Source organism: Patiria miniata, unplaced genomic scaffold, assembly GCF_015706575.1.
Source record: "Patiria miniata isolate m_02_andy unplaced genomic scaffold, ASM1570657v1 HiC_scaffold_23, whole genome shotgun sequence".
Lineage (NCBI taxonomy): Eukaryota > Metazoa > Echinodermata > Asteroidea > Valvatida > Asterinidae > Patiria > Patiria miniata.
Genome location: NW_024037062.1, coordinates 1,251,631 through 1,266,361, shown reverse-complemented (window position 1 = coordinate 1,266,361; position 14,731 = coordinate 1,251,631). Strand labels below are relative to the sequence as shown.

Below are 14,731 nucleotides of genomic sequence, written 5' to 3'. Positions count from 1 at the left end.
CCGACCGACGCCATCTTGCCTGACTGCAATTTTGCCGCGACGCGCGGCCGTACCACTGCATGTACATAGTACAAATCCCCTGGTGTACGTGCGTCCCACACAAGGAACGGTGCGCGTCAACCAGCTAAATGTCCCACCTGTGGGACATCGTTGCTAGGTAAAAGGGCGCCCTCTTTTGTTAGCGCACGGAGCTCATACATGAAGAGTAAGTATGGTAAACTGGAATGCAAACTTGAAGACTGCCACAGAAAAATACTACGCATCATCACGTAGGAGTTGTGGATTCCACGACTCTTTTCTTGAAATAACTTTCCATGAATCTATAACTTTTCCGTGATTTTCCATGATAGCTTAAAAATCCAGGATTTTGTCATGACTGTTGGAACCCTGACCTAGACAATGGCTCTATACAAGAAATTTAGACTTGGACTTAGTCTTACCGTCCCCTTCATATCCCTCCAAGGCCTTGTGGACCTCTGTGTCCTTGGCGTCCAACGAGTGTTCCTTCCAAGTATCGCCTTTCTCGCTCCGTAGGATGACGATCTCGCGTTCCTTGCCCCTCAGCGACGCAAAGTGCGGCACCTCGATCAGAACTGGGCTACAGGGATCGAAGAATGACAGAGAAGTGTCAGAAGAATGCAAGAAATTCCTCGGTCATTGTGAATGGATGTTTGAAGGCGAACCGATGAAAGTTGTGTCATCGTGTTGATGTTGTGTGTGTGATACTGACGGAGTTGTATCAAGAATGTTTCAAAACCAAATGTTTAGGACTTTGTTTTCATCTGTATGGTTTGTTCACAATAGCTGAATTGTGTTCAAGTATTTCATAAAAGAAAGTATATGTTTTTTTGGTTAAACATGTACTACACTTAAGCCCGGTTCATACTCAGCGCGAAAGCGACAGTGAAAGTGAATTTGTGACGTCATGGGAAGTATTCGCGCTGCGAATTCGTAAAAGTTGAACATATTTCAACTCCGGCAAATTTCGCAGCGAATGTTGCATGACGTCAAATTCACATGGGGAGTATTCGCGCTGCAAATTCGTAAAAGTTGAACATATTCCAACTCCGGCAAATTTCGCAGCGAATGTTTCATGACATCAAATTCGCTTGCATTCGCATTCGCGCCGAGTATGAACTGGGCTTTACATGTCAATTCAGTGAAACCGTCACCAGTGTGATGAGGGCATTTTGTGCGCGTTGTTTTGTGCAAAGGTGCGTTCGGTTTGTTGTCAAGTGTACACTGAGTGACCCTTTCACAAAAAAAACTTGAGATTGTGTTTTGTAAAAGTTTGTTTTCTGGAAATTTGTTTTCTGGTTTAGAGAATAAGAGCAAAGCTGAATGTGTTGAGAAACAATAAGAACTGGAATCTGCTGGGAGGTTTGGACTGCAGCAAAGCAAATAAAATGCGTGCCAAAGGGAAAAAAAAAAGGAAAAGGAAAAAGAAAATCTGTGTTGGAAGAAATTACAGAGAAACGTTCTATCAACGTGAACTTTAGAGTTGGCTCCTGACTACCTGCAAGGAAATATGTGGAAGAAGAGCATAAAACTGGTCTATTGAAGACACTGAAGTCTGGGTGTAAGACATTATATTTCTAAAACTGTCTCAAAAGATAGTACATTTATGAAATAGAAATTTTGAAAGGATAACGAAGAGATGAGATAGAGGCAAAAAAGCAGAAAGCTAATAAGCAAGCAATAAAACGCAGGAAAATATAACAGGTTAAATATGTAGTTGTGGCATAGGATTGCCGGTAAATTCAATTTGGTATGGACAACCACGATATAGGTTTAGATAATGTGACAAGATAAAGAAAGGGAAATTTCTACGAACACACACACGAAAGTCCTTAGAATTATAAAGGTTTTAAGTAGATGGGCGTCATAAATAGATAAAAGTTGCAAGAAGAAAAGAACAAGAACAGCATAGAAAAGAAATTCAGGAAGTTATAAGGTTTAAATCAATGCAATGAGCAGATGGAAAGAAAATATGCTATCAACTGCATAAGGCATAAGGGTGTCTAAGAAAAAAAATCCCATCCTTATTTCTTGTCAAAAATGTCCCAAACACAAATACGATATCTCTTCTGAACAACAGGTGAATGTGCCCTAAGCAGCACATACATGTATACTTTATTTTCCACAAGCTAGCCAATTTTCTGTAAACACCATAAAAGTACATTCAATTGTGACATTGTGACATTCAACCATTAACAGCGCCTTGACATAAAGTTTTTCCAAGGTAAAATCCTCAACATTGCAGGGTGCTTTTTGTCAAGTTCTATAACAAGATGACGTTAGAGGTGCCATTTGTCTCATAGCATTCATGCACTTTACTGTCAGACTACTGATGTGATTTCGTTCCTGCAATCGTGTTTTGTGCTGTTTTGTGGTTTTTTTTGGTATCAAGCCCAATTAAAGTGCATCTTCCAAACATTTGAGTTATTTATGTTGTTATTTGTGAGGACAACGTTCCAATGGATCGTGTGTATTAAGTATTAGTCTGTTACCATGGTAATGCAAGTATGTCATATGTACATGTGACAAAACATTTAAGACTGCTTCTCACAAAACTAGCTTCCATTTAAGTAACTCCTCTGTTTTATCAATTTTTTTTTTTAGACGTTAAGAAGGTTTTGCACTTAAATCTTCTGCATCCAGAAGTACATGTACATCTTAGGGGCAAATTTTCCACTTACAAATTGCGAACAATTGTTATATTTGTCTCATTTATTTATGTATTTATTTTTTGTTGGGGTTTTCAGAGTATGAGTTTTAGGAGTCAAAAATGGAAGCCAGGAATTTGAGAAAAGCAAGACTTCAATCGACAAATGCACAAATCTTCAAAATGCACACATGAATCGTGGGAAACTCTGAAGCAAAATGCATTCAAAACTGTTCTCTAAACACTGTGATTCAAATACATCCATGCACAAGATGCAAACCTCATGCAAAACAGGATGGAATTGATCCCTTGGGTAAAAAAATGGTTTATTGCAACAAGGTGGAGAAATATTGAGAAAAAAATGACGAAAAAAATCTCAAAACTTGGACTTGTTTTCGGAATGTTCCCAAAACAGCACACAGACAATTCTAGCATTATTAAAGGAAGTGTAATGTCCGTGACAGAGCCAAATAACCATGATATCTAATTAATGATTCAGAGAAATGATCCAAAAACTCGTAGTCTGTAATCTCCTTGACCATTACTAGATGATGGATGTATAAGATTTGAAAAATACATTTTCAGGTTTATTCACTGAGCTCTTTAAAAGCTCTTGTCACGGACATTACATAACGCTGGATTTACCCACATGTCATTTTCAATGTACATGTAAAAGGCCGGTTCAACCCCAGCGTAAAAGTTAATTTGCAAGTCAGGGCAACTTTTCGCGCTGCAAATTTGCAAACGTGGCACATATTTCAACTCCTTGGAATCCCGCGGCGAATGTTTTGTGATGTCAACTTTGGAACCGGTCTTTAGCAAGTCTGCGGAGAAAAATCTTTATCACAGGAAAATCTGAATTTCCCAAGTGCTGTTCGATTCAAAGCTCCGTTCACTCCAAGTTTTGAGACACAACTCTAACATTCACATGCTTTGGTGACCAACCTGCCTAATGAGGACATATTTAGGGTAGTGCTAATGAAATGCATACATAATGCACACTGAAAGCCTTCGATAGAAAGGTGACAACCTGTGTATTGTGGACACTTTCACATCAGTTGTAAGGTTGGGTTAAAAAATGGACTGGATGTTCTATCAAACATTCACGTTCAAAATTGACATCCGTACGGCGACACTTACAGCTGACAGAATGTTTTCTAAACTTTCAACAGCTTCAACATATTGTAAAAAAAAACTGTAAAACTTACCAGATTATTCAGAAAGTACTGAAAACCTGATCTTTATTTTGTGGTAATTTTGTTTAATGCATGTTTTTCCCAAACCTTCGGCTTTTCAATCATTTTACTAAAACTGTTTGTTTAAATTTGTAGGGGATGTTAACTTTCACAAATAGCCTACGGCTTACATTTAACTCCATATCTTATTAAAACAGTAGGGCCTATCCAAAATTTGTTGATTCAGCAAATATGTCTTAGACAAAAAAAGTTTAAAAATATGGAAATGTACTTGATTCATGCAAATGAAAATGTACAAAACTACGAGGAAAAACTCTTTCAAAAAAAGAGAAAAAATGAACTTGTTTTTAAAAGTAAATCAGATTTTTATATTAAGTCTAATTTTCAAGTAACGTACCGGTACAAAGTCAAATTTAAATCAATGGTCAAAAGGATTTACATGTTAAAGTGATTTTTAGATCCATGCCAAAAAAACAAAACACAAAAAGCAAAAAAGCAAAAACCCTCAAGTCAAACGAAAAAAATCAGGACTTAAATCTTTCAAAGTGACGGTTCCAAAAAAAATAAGCAAAATCTTTTCTTCAGTCTGAAACTGGCTTTCCAGACCGCCATGCAGGATACCAGTTAGGGGCAACCGGTGACCTACCCCAGGAAGGTTTCTGACGGACCCATCTCCAATATACGGCAGGCGAGACGTTCCATGTCATTGAGAGGGGGGTGTGATACTCGTTTCTTGCCCAGACCGCTGAAGGATTGGGTTAGGATTATAGGATTGATCCAAGGGACGGAATTGGTCAAAGAATGGAATCGGGCTCAATTCCAAGTTGGTCAATTTTCTGAGGTGGTTATGCTGTCACTTTACAGTAATACAGTGAAATGATACAAAGTAGGGAATGTAGTGGCATTGCGAACCTTCTCATAATAGCAACAGGACACACTGTACAAGTGCACACTTGCATAGCCGCAAATCGCTTGCCTTCTTTATAATCAATTTTCAATAAGCCTCTGTTCTGGTGACGTCACACTTTGTTTACATGTGCACTTTCCTATGGAGCCAGTGGGGGCCCACGGTCCACTGAGCACCATAGGAAAGCACACACATAAACAAAGTGTGACGTCATCAGTACAGAGGCTTATTGAATATTTACAAACTACATAATGTTTACAAACTTATGCCAGTAAGAACTGGACCATACCAAATGTCACAAGCGTGTCAATCACTGTACTGTTTTGCCGAAGAGCATGTTGTTATTTACAGAGTCCTCAGTGAAAAAAAAGATTAACTAATGCGTAACTTGTTTTGAAATGGTAACCAAACTAACTTTAGTTCTTTAAAACCTAAGACTAACTCTATAGCCTACCCACTTCATTACTCGCTGACATGTTATCAACTTAAAAGGGCTTGGAATTAAATCTTACAAATATTCCTTTAAAAAAATTGTTAAAATTTCACAACCTTGTCCTTTGATTTATAACTGTGTGAAATTGCTATAGTGATAAAGAGAGTGTTTTCACTAGGAAACTAGTTTTGGTCCAAAATTGGATTTGGATTTTATTTTTATTCCCTTGACAAGCGTGGTGAAACCGACATGGCAATAGAGGTCGCTATCGATAAGATGAATCAAATCCAGTCTTAGGAATATTGGCAGCGCTACCCATGAAATTATGAGCTTACCTCACATGCGCGCATTAAATATACATGTAGCTTGACTATGGCGCGCGTGAGGTATGCTAAAACTTTCCTGGGTAGCGCTGCCGAAATTCCCAAGACTGGATAACTACCAATATCTACCGCCACGATGGCGTTACCACACTTGTCGTGGACCAGCTGCATAAGGGGAATGAAATTCCAAATCCAGTCTGGTACCAAAGACTACTAGAAACCGTGCATCAGAAAAACAGGTTGATGAGAAAGGTACCGTACAAGTATCTAGAAGCTAAACAATGACATCACAACTACCTAGAAGAACACAGACGCTAACGGTAACACATCACAGAGTCAAAAAAAAATCAACACAGACACACTGTCACGGGTTTATAAAGCAACCACGCTGTGACGAAATGAAATGCATGGAAAAAACACCACGGCCAATGGCTTCTAACGTCTGGTTCCTCATGCGACAGCAGCAAGACACAAAAAAAAGGTGACTCTCTTTCTTGGGGGGTTATTTCCCGGGCAACATACCCAATGAATTTTTCGGCGGGAGGACCAAACTCCATGATTCCACTGACAAGTTGCTCGCCATCGTTAAGGGGCGGGCTGTGGACTAGCTTGTTGCCAAGGCCACTGGGGATTGGGGGTGTTTAAGGCGGGCGGGCACAAGACGTTGTTAAGGGGCGGTGCAATTTTATCATGGGCAATTAAAAGAGTGCAGGGTTTTTGGTTTTTTTTATTTAGTAGCGGTTTTCGAGTAGAGAGAAAAGAACAAACAAAAATATTAATATGTGAACATAAACAATATGACGGAAATGAACTTCAAGGATCAATTTGTGATGGCAACAACCTATTAATTGCATCGCTATGCTTATCATAGTAGTTATTACCACACGGTGTTACCGCAAACCAAAACTATATCGATACTCCACCATGCAAAGCAAGAAATCTTACATATCACTTTGCTTTTTTTTTAATTCCAAGTTTTGTTTTAAAGATGTTTTGGGTCAATACGCTGTCAAGACTAAACACAGCAGACAGTAAAGTGAAAAACAAACTTTCTTCTAAAAATAGTAAGCGAACAAGCCTTGTTTGAGAATTTGTTAGTTAACTCTTCACTGTCTGTTACTTAAGCAGTTAGCAGTTAAATGCTAAGTTTAGCTGAAAGAATCCTGTTATCAAGAAGCTTGTGTAATTGGCAGGAAAAAGCTTAGGTTCACAACTAATTTAGAATTAGTTTTAGCTCCTAGAAAAAAAAGAGATAATGATTTATTATGGAATGAAGTACTCTAAAATGATCAGCAGTCTAGCTACATGTATCTTTGTGGAAAACTCCCAAATAAAATTAGAAATGAAAAGCTTGATTTTATGATTTCCATGAACACTTGCTAATGACATTAATGTGAATAACCAATGTGCCCACTATGGCAAAATCAGAAAGAGAATCAGTGAAAAGAATAAAAAAGTAAGAAGAAAAAAAAGGCTCTTGATTGAAAGTGTAAAAATGATGAAGTATAATTTTTCTTTAAAAATATCTTTTTGTTCTAATAATTCGTTCTCAATAAATTGGAGGGAGAACAATTTCAGTTTTTCTTAAAATAGTCCAATTTACTCCGTTTAAACAATCAACTTGAAAGTTGAAACATTTTTTTTGTTTTTGATTGGTAGTAAAATTTGGACAAAGTTTTTTGGAGGGCAAATATACAGCCCAGTCACTCAAAAGAAACAAAAGTGGAAGTCTACTTACCCAAGGAACTGCGTGTTGGATGGTCCAACCTCGAGGACTCGCGTGGCTAGAGATTCGTTCTCCAGAAGAGGTGGCGGCGTGCTGAGTTTACTCTTCTTGATCAGTCGGCAGGTGACGCGCGTGGGTCCCGAGGCGCGCTTGGGCGGGATGACCACGCGTAGGCCGGGCAGACGGCAACTCTTCATGGTGCCCCCGCGGGCGTCGACCATGAAACTGATCAGGAAGCTGAAGGTGGAGGGGGGGGGGGGGGGAGAAAGAGGAGTAATGGATGACAATAATAAGAGAGGTTCGCATATGTGACCGGCTCCACAAAAAAGGGTATTAGGTCGCGCTGAGCATTATTGTGTAATGGCCCGCTCAACATTGAGAGGGTGAAAATTTCGTCAAAATGTGATTGAATATGGCCGACTCGTGAATAGAGCCCATAGGATAATACGACTGGGTGTAAATGCACTACATGCATCCCAAGGACCGACAGACAGAGGGAGAACAACAGATTCTTTGTTGACCTCTATCAATCATCTTTTGTTGAAAAGAGCCCTGGATCGTGTGTTCATGTGCTTAATTACCGGGACAAAGGGAAACACAATGCCTTGTCCTCGAGAGTTATGTAAAGTACGACTGGGTGTACGTGTTCTACATAACCCCTGAGGACAGACACACAAAGGGAAAAGAAATGATCCTTTCAGTCCCCTGCCGTTGCGTTTTTTGTTCAAAAAAGTCCTCTGTAGTAGGTTCGTTTGTGTAGTCTATGGAAGAGTGTTACATTAAAGGGACAAAGGGAAACACAAAGCATTGTCCTTGGGAGTATAGTAATTCAAGAGTGTGTGCACATATGGTGGCTCTCAAAAGTGGTCACAAAGCAACATCTACTGTACTTGCAAGAAGATGACCTACCCAGCAAAGATAGGAATGCTGTTGACTGGGGCGTTGTCACTCAGAGCAGCGGATATGGGACGCCCATCCCGTCCGTACACCATTCCTTCCAGTATCTTCCCGTCTTCATCAATGAACGGCTCACCAACCGAGACCCGTTTACCGTCGGGTGTGGTCACGTTCAGGGAGTGACGCATCGCGGGGCTGGATGACATGAGTGGGGCGGCCGACTCGACCGTGATCTCGGAGGTGCGGGTGATCATCTCGCCGTCCACGAAGGTCTCCTCAGCCTCGCTGAGCGGGATGTCGCGGTTCAGGGTGCTGGCGCGGGAGTCAAAGCCTGTGGGGCTGAGCATGGCACTGCGATACTTGCCGCCCTGCGGGGTGCTGTAACGACCCGACAGAGAGTCGCTGCCGGAGTAGTATCTCAGATTCTGAGGAGAAACATCCAACGAACCATGAGTTATGTGGTTAACTAACTTCACAAACTCCAAGGAATTTCAGACTTGGCTTTTAAATAATCGCTCGTTATAAAATATGTGTGTCCGTGCAGAAAACTTAATTTGGTGTGCTGACAATATGTACCACATAACCAATTTTCTTATTGGCTCATGGGCAACGATCAACCAACAAACAACGGATTTGCCTATTGGCTGAATGACGACATGTTGCCGTTTCATTAAAATGTATTTTTAACCAGTTTGCGTCAAAAGACGTGATAACACACATTGGTTTTTTTCGTACAAAGGCACGGCTGACGGGTTTAAACGTGACAGGATAATCCCTGGTGTCTTTTTGTACACACACAAAGTCTGTGAAGTCTGTGGAGGTGGACTGTGTGTTGATCTTTAAATGGCCGTTGTGCACGGCCTATTGTACAATTTACGCTCCAGTGCACACCCCAGAGTACTGAAACATATGAGGTTTCGGCAAGAAATGTCATACCAATACTGTTAAAATGACTCTTATGAATCAGTATTTGTGGCATTTGGCTGTATATCAGAAGTTGGCAGGAAAATTTTGCCTTTTGCAGAAATTGAAATTTTCGACAAAAATAATCCCGGCGCAAAGTGGTTAATATTTCATTTATCTATGAGCACAACACTGGGATTCATTTCAAAAATAATCCCGGCGCAAAGGGGTTAATATTTAATTGTTCTATGAGCACAACACAGGGATTCATTTCAAAAATAATCCCGGCGCAAAGGGGTTAATATTTCATTTCTCTATGAGCACAACACAGGGATTTATTTCAAAAATAATCCCGGCACAAAGGGGTTAATATTTCATTTCTCTATGAACACAACACAGGGATTCATTTTAAAAATAATCTCGGTGCAAAGTGTGGTAAATTTCATTTCTCTATGAGCACAACACAGGGATTTCTTTCTCTGGCCTGCGAAGGGATACAATTACAGAGATTCCCCAAAAATATGAAAAAGCCAGAATTCTGGCAAAAGTTCCATGAAATCAGGCCCTAATTTCCAAAAAAGAAAAACTGCAAAAAAAGAAAGAAACCATGCAATACCGGTTCTCCAGACATCCATTCCTCCTCCCAAGACTTGCGGTTAGCAATGGGCATTGAGTCATCTCCCATGGTCTTAATCTCTTGAGGGGTCAACAAGGAATTGTCCCCAGTCATGGAGATGTCATCAGCTGCGTACAAAAGGTCAGAGGTCATGGGGTCAAAGGTGAAATTCGGGGGTTAGTGAGTGTGTTGAAGATGACACTGTTAAAGTTTTGTGTGATATTTAGTAATGTAGAAGATTTTAGAGTGAGTAATGTTTGACAATGAGATTCTGTTACGTACATGTATATGTTAAATGTCATTAAGGTCAAGGGTCACCGTCAGTAGTGAATACCACAGGTCAATATATGAGGGTTTATATAGAAAATTTTAGACAGAATGGCTTATTTGGGATCTTTTAGTATGTCTGCGCTACATTACATGTACATGTATTAAGGGCAACCAATCACATGTTATCACCCAAAACTAAACGTTACCCGATTGGCTTCAAACTAGTGCACCGTGGATCTATACATTCACAATGTACAAATGTACACGTATGTCAGTTGATGGTGACAAGATGCACACTGATGCATACATGTGTATGTGGTCCCTGCATACCTTGCAACCAACTTCCAATTTGTCAACTTTTTAATCAAACCCATGAAATTCTGACAGATCACAAAAGTACAACTGATGTTATTGTTATGGATGAAGGGAAGAGTAATCATTGTAACTTAAGTAAGGATGTGACTTTGCGTTTAATTTTGTAAAAGTTTAGCAACTATTCTAAGAATCGTTTAAATGTTCAAATCCATTTTACAAAGGCTGACATCCGCTCAATATTGTCTGCACACCGGCGTGATTGACATGATAAATCAACAATGATTGACATAATAAACAGTGGGCAGTCATTGATAATGTAAAAAATAACTACGTACAATGTATACCCCGAAAGTAATCTGCAGTTCTTGTAAAGCTTTGTAAATTAAATAAATTTGAAAACATCAATAAATATTTGTGCTGTGTGCAATGTATCTCAAAGGAAGATTGTGTGAACGAAGCCTGTCTTTTTTTTATAATTCAGGTTTTGTTTAAATGTTTTGTAAAATTTGCAAACGGATTTAGAATTTTCTTCGTTTAAACATTTAAGCGTGTAAACTTCGCATCCTTAAACCCAAGGAGGCTGAGTACCAGTTACGGATTGGGACCAGTGAACAGCCAATTACAAATCACAGTTGAACGTCACAATTATGAACACTATGGGTATCCACACACATAAAACAGTTGGGAAAAATAGCTATTTAATACAGTGGTCTTTTCATAGTATGCCTTTGTAACTGGGATTTTAAAAAGTTCGTAACAGTAATATAGTCAGAATATATACATGTAATGTTTGGATTAGAAATGTAGGTCCTCCTGTGTATTTTTTTGTCCAGAAGAACAACATTTTTCAAGCAAAACATTTTTTATAGCTTTAACAAGATTTTTTTTATAGCTTCAACAAGACACCTACCGTAGGTGTTTAAAAGTCCAAAACAAAACACAAAACTTGACACAAAAGACAGGTTCTTATATTTTCTTTCAAAGTTGACTTGGGAAAAATGTATCAATTCATAAAAACAATCGAATAAAAGACATCCAAAACAATATTAAAGTTTTTTTTGTTTTTTTTAAATCCAGACAAAGTTGTTTTTTTTAAATTCTGATACAAATTCACATCATGCTAAAATATGAATCGGAAGATATAAATAGAATTTTAAAATGATGCATAACATTGTAGAATAAATGAATTTGGATTTGACATGCTTTTGAAACATGCAACCAAAATAAAATGGATGACAGAGTAAAAATGTGAACCATTAAAATCATACATTTCTGATGTATACTTTCATGCTACATGTATATGGACAAAAAAAGACGAATGGACACATTTAGGCGCAGGCATGATACTTCAACCTTGCCAGCATCAAGACAACAAAAAAATCTGTCTTTCTTTCTCTCCGACACTTGGTGTGTGCAATGTACTGGATAATCCTGAGCAGTGAGCACTGGCACATAAATAGATAAGGCCACAAAAAAAAAGGCTCCGGTTTCTGGTAAGCGCACGCGTCGCCGTAGCCATGCGCGTCGGCAAAATTATAAAGTTTTTTTTTTCAATGTAAGATGATGTCTGAAAACCGCCAAACTCACTGGTTTGACTGGAATCCTGCTGCTGCACAATTTTAACTTGTTTTTAGATGGGGTTATGATCGAGTATAAGCTTTATGTGGCCTCTCTGGGCTCCCGTACGTTTTGCACTAAATTTAGTCGGGCACCATTTGCAGTCATCAGCCGACATTTGAAGGAAAAAACAAGTAAAAAAAGAAAAAAAGAAGCTGCGTCGCCGCACCATTTTTGGGGCAAGCTCCATACTAGAAACTGAAGATTTTTGGGGGGCCATGGTGGGAGTTTTTTTAGTTTTAGGATGTGTTTAGAAAACAAGTCTAAGAGTGAACTAAAAAAAATGACAAAGTTTGTAATTTTGCCAAGCGATACACAACTGCGCCTGGATTGTGCGATAGTCATGCGCAAATCTCTGCAAACCGAACTTCAGTAAAATACTGCCTTTGTCTGAGCATGCTCTAAAAAATTGTTCTTTTAAGAGTTCCATCCCACAGTATCCTTTACTTGCTCAACCAAGCGAGAGAGAGAAAGAACGACAGCAAATGGGATTTCGATAAGGGAAGAAAATAAAGGTGCACCCGACACAAAAAATACCAACAGAATCACATCAGACTTTGCGAATACGACGAAATAGATTCTGGAGAAAGTCAAAAACGTTAACAGACGGGTTGAGACCTTACCAGGACTTCCTAATTCTAGACACGATGGACGTGTGACAGAGGTAGGAACAGTGGAAAGAAATTACATGTTTGGTTACAATGTGACAAAAATATGAGTGTGTTGGCCTGGCAACCAACCAGAGCAGGTGTCTGCTGCCACCTACTGGGCAAAAGGTGCCAGGTCAATGAATGTTTTCCTAATTGATGGAGAGAATCTTTGCACGAGACCAAGAATTGGTTGAGTTGAGCAACAGGCTTTGCTTTTAACATATTTAAGGTCCAAAAATCACCTTGATTGACTACGGAGTTGAATAAAACCCTTTTTTTTGTAGGAATGCACAGATCGTGCGCCAAAATTGGTGAATATTTTGGTGAAGTTTCAGATTTCCTGCTCGAAGTATAAAACTTACAACTGCCCACTTTTCGGCAGAGAATGCTGGCAGAATGTTGTTGCTTCAAAAGGATTTTTTTTTTGAAAGGTGTAGTTTATTTTTCAGTTATATTGAAAGAACATGTCAAGTGCAATTAATATTGTTAATGGGACAAGGGAAATATAGATACTACAGGATCGGAAATAACATATCGAATTCGGTCCAGATTTGTCTCTACAGAAATTGGGCTCTAGAAGTAAAACAATGGATGTTAACAAAAAATCAAATCAATAATGCCATGGTTATACATGGTGTGGGGCCAACGCATCAACAGGCTGTTGGATTCTGTTGATGGGATGGCCCCTACCAAATCTAAGTGCATAAAAAACCAAAGGTTGTTATATGAGTTTTCACTGACAATAACCCGAGGTACATTTCAAGATAATACACAAACTGAAATATGTTGATCAGAAATGATATCAACTGCTATTACAGATATCTTTTTCGATACCAGACCAGCCAATTTTTTTTTGTTTAATTAAAAGTGTTTTAAAATGTACCTGTGGCTTGTCAGTTCGAAACATTGAAAAATAAATTGGTTAGAAAGCAACAGACACTTGTAAAACAAGCACAGTTTTGTCGTCAAACAATCGCAAGATATGCTGTGTTAAACCGTAGCCGTGCCAAGGGTTGTACTCTTTCTTTTGTGAAATAACCTCCAGTGGATTCACGTTAAATATCTTGCTCATGGCCTACATTATTCACAGTGCGATTTCTTTCTGAGTTTTTCTTTCCAACACTAAAAAGGAAAAAAAAAGTATCTAGGGGAATAAGAGTATTATTTTAGTACATGGTTTCTACGATTATTTCTATAATGTTCCACAAATGTTTCATCTTATATTAATGATGTTATTTGGACTAGTTTTTGGGTTTTTTTAGTGGGAAGGGCTGATGAGGTTTTTTTCTTGTCTGTTTTGTCCGATCTCACCTAGGGAGGACAAAATCCGCCTACGCTGGCCTTTATAGACAAAGAATTGACGACCTGTGAAGAGGGTTTACAAATGCAGCAAAAAAGTTCTTCTACTGTAAAATGATTTTTTATTCTCAGGAATGTCAGTAGCTTTTTCCATTGTAGGGGATTTTTGGTTTGTTTCAAGAATGTTTAACTCTTTCGGTGCCAAAGTCGCACATGTACGAGGTATATTTGTTCGTTCGAAATCGCCAACCTTGTACATATACGAGGTAATGTTTGTACTTAGAATCGCCAAACCTCGTACATGTACGAGGTAGAGTAAGCATGTTATCACAAGGGGGCGCTCTCGCTCTTTCTAATAATATCATTTTCATTCAGTTACGACCTGTATTTATTTGTTTCATTCGAGTTCTTGCGAGAGGGCGCAGCAGTGACACTCGTATTTTCTGCAAAAAGTGTGGAATTCCCCTGTGTGCAGGACAGTGTTTCAGGGTGTATCAATATGTATGTGACTACTATTGACTATATACCAAGGAACAACAAAAAAATTAGTGACTATTAAAAACTTATTTACTTTTTTTTTTTCAGAATTTTGAACAAATAACAAAAACGCTCGAAGTTGGGCACTTTAGGGTTAAACTTTTCAAATTTCTCAGGCACTGAAAGAGTTAACAAATTGTAATAATTCATGAATTGAACTAAAAAATAACTTTTAAGATTTTTTTTCCCCCCAATTAATGAAACAACTGTAGAACTGAAAATTCAAGAAAATTTGTCTAAAATCTTTCTGAGTAATCATCAAAATTTCACTAAAGTTTAGGTATCCACTTCTCGGTTTTGAAAAAACATCAATTTACGAATATTTTGGCATCTGGCTACTTCAACCAGCACACCCATTCAAATCAAACCACAGCTGA

At 38.7% G+C, this 14,731-nt stretch overlaps 1 protein-coding gene across 40 annotated transcripts in view; it reads right to left on the bottom strand.

Annotated features, from left to right (window-relative positions):
* Nucleotides 1–14,731, bottom strand: part of LOC119731256 (ankyrin-2-like) — a 148,769-nt gene that overhangs the window by 65,082 nt on the left and 68,956 nt on the right. For 35 of the 40 annotated variants that reach the window (XM_038204382.1, XM_038204380.1, XM_038204348.1 and 32 more), the window contains 7 exons: nt 13,830–13,883; nt 12,492–12,506; nt 9,667–9,794; nt 8,160–8,572; nt 7,263–7,487; nt 6,047–6,148; nt 441–598 (listed from right to left, as the gene is read on the bottom strand). In XM_038204382.1, coding sequence (XP_038060310.1) covers nt 441–598; nt 6,047–6,148; nt 7,263–7,487; nt 8,160–8,572; nt 9,667–9,794; nt 12,492–12,506; nt 13,830–13,883 — 1,095 coding nt within the window. The remainder of the gene's footprint in view (nt 1–440; nt 599–6,046; nt 6,149–7,262; nt 7,488–8,159; nt 8,573–9,666; nt 9,795–12,491; nt 12,507–13,829; nt 13,884–14,731) is intronic. The other 5 variants (XM_038204370.1, XM_038204389.1, XM_038204351.1 and 2 more) reach the window with 4 other exon arrangements.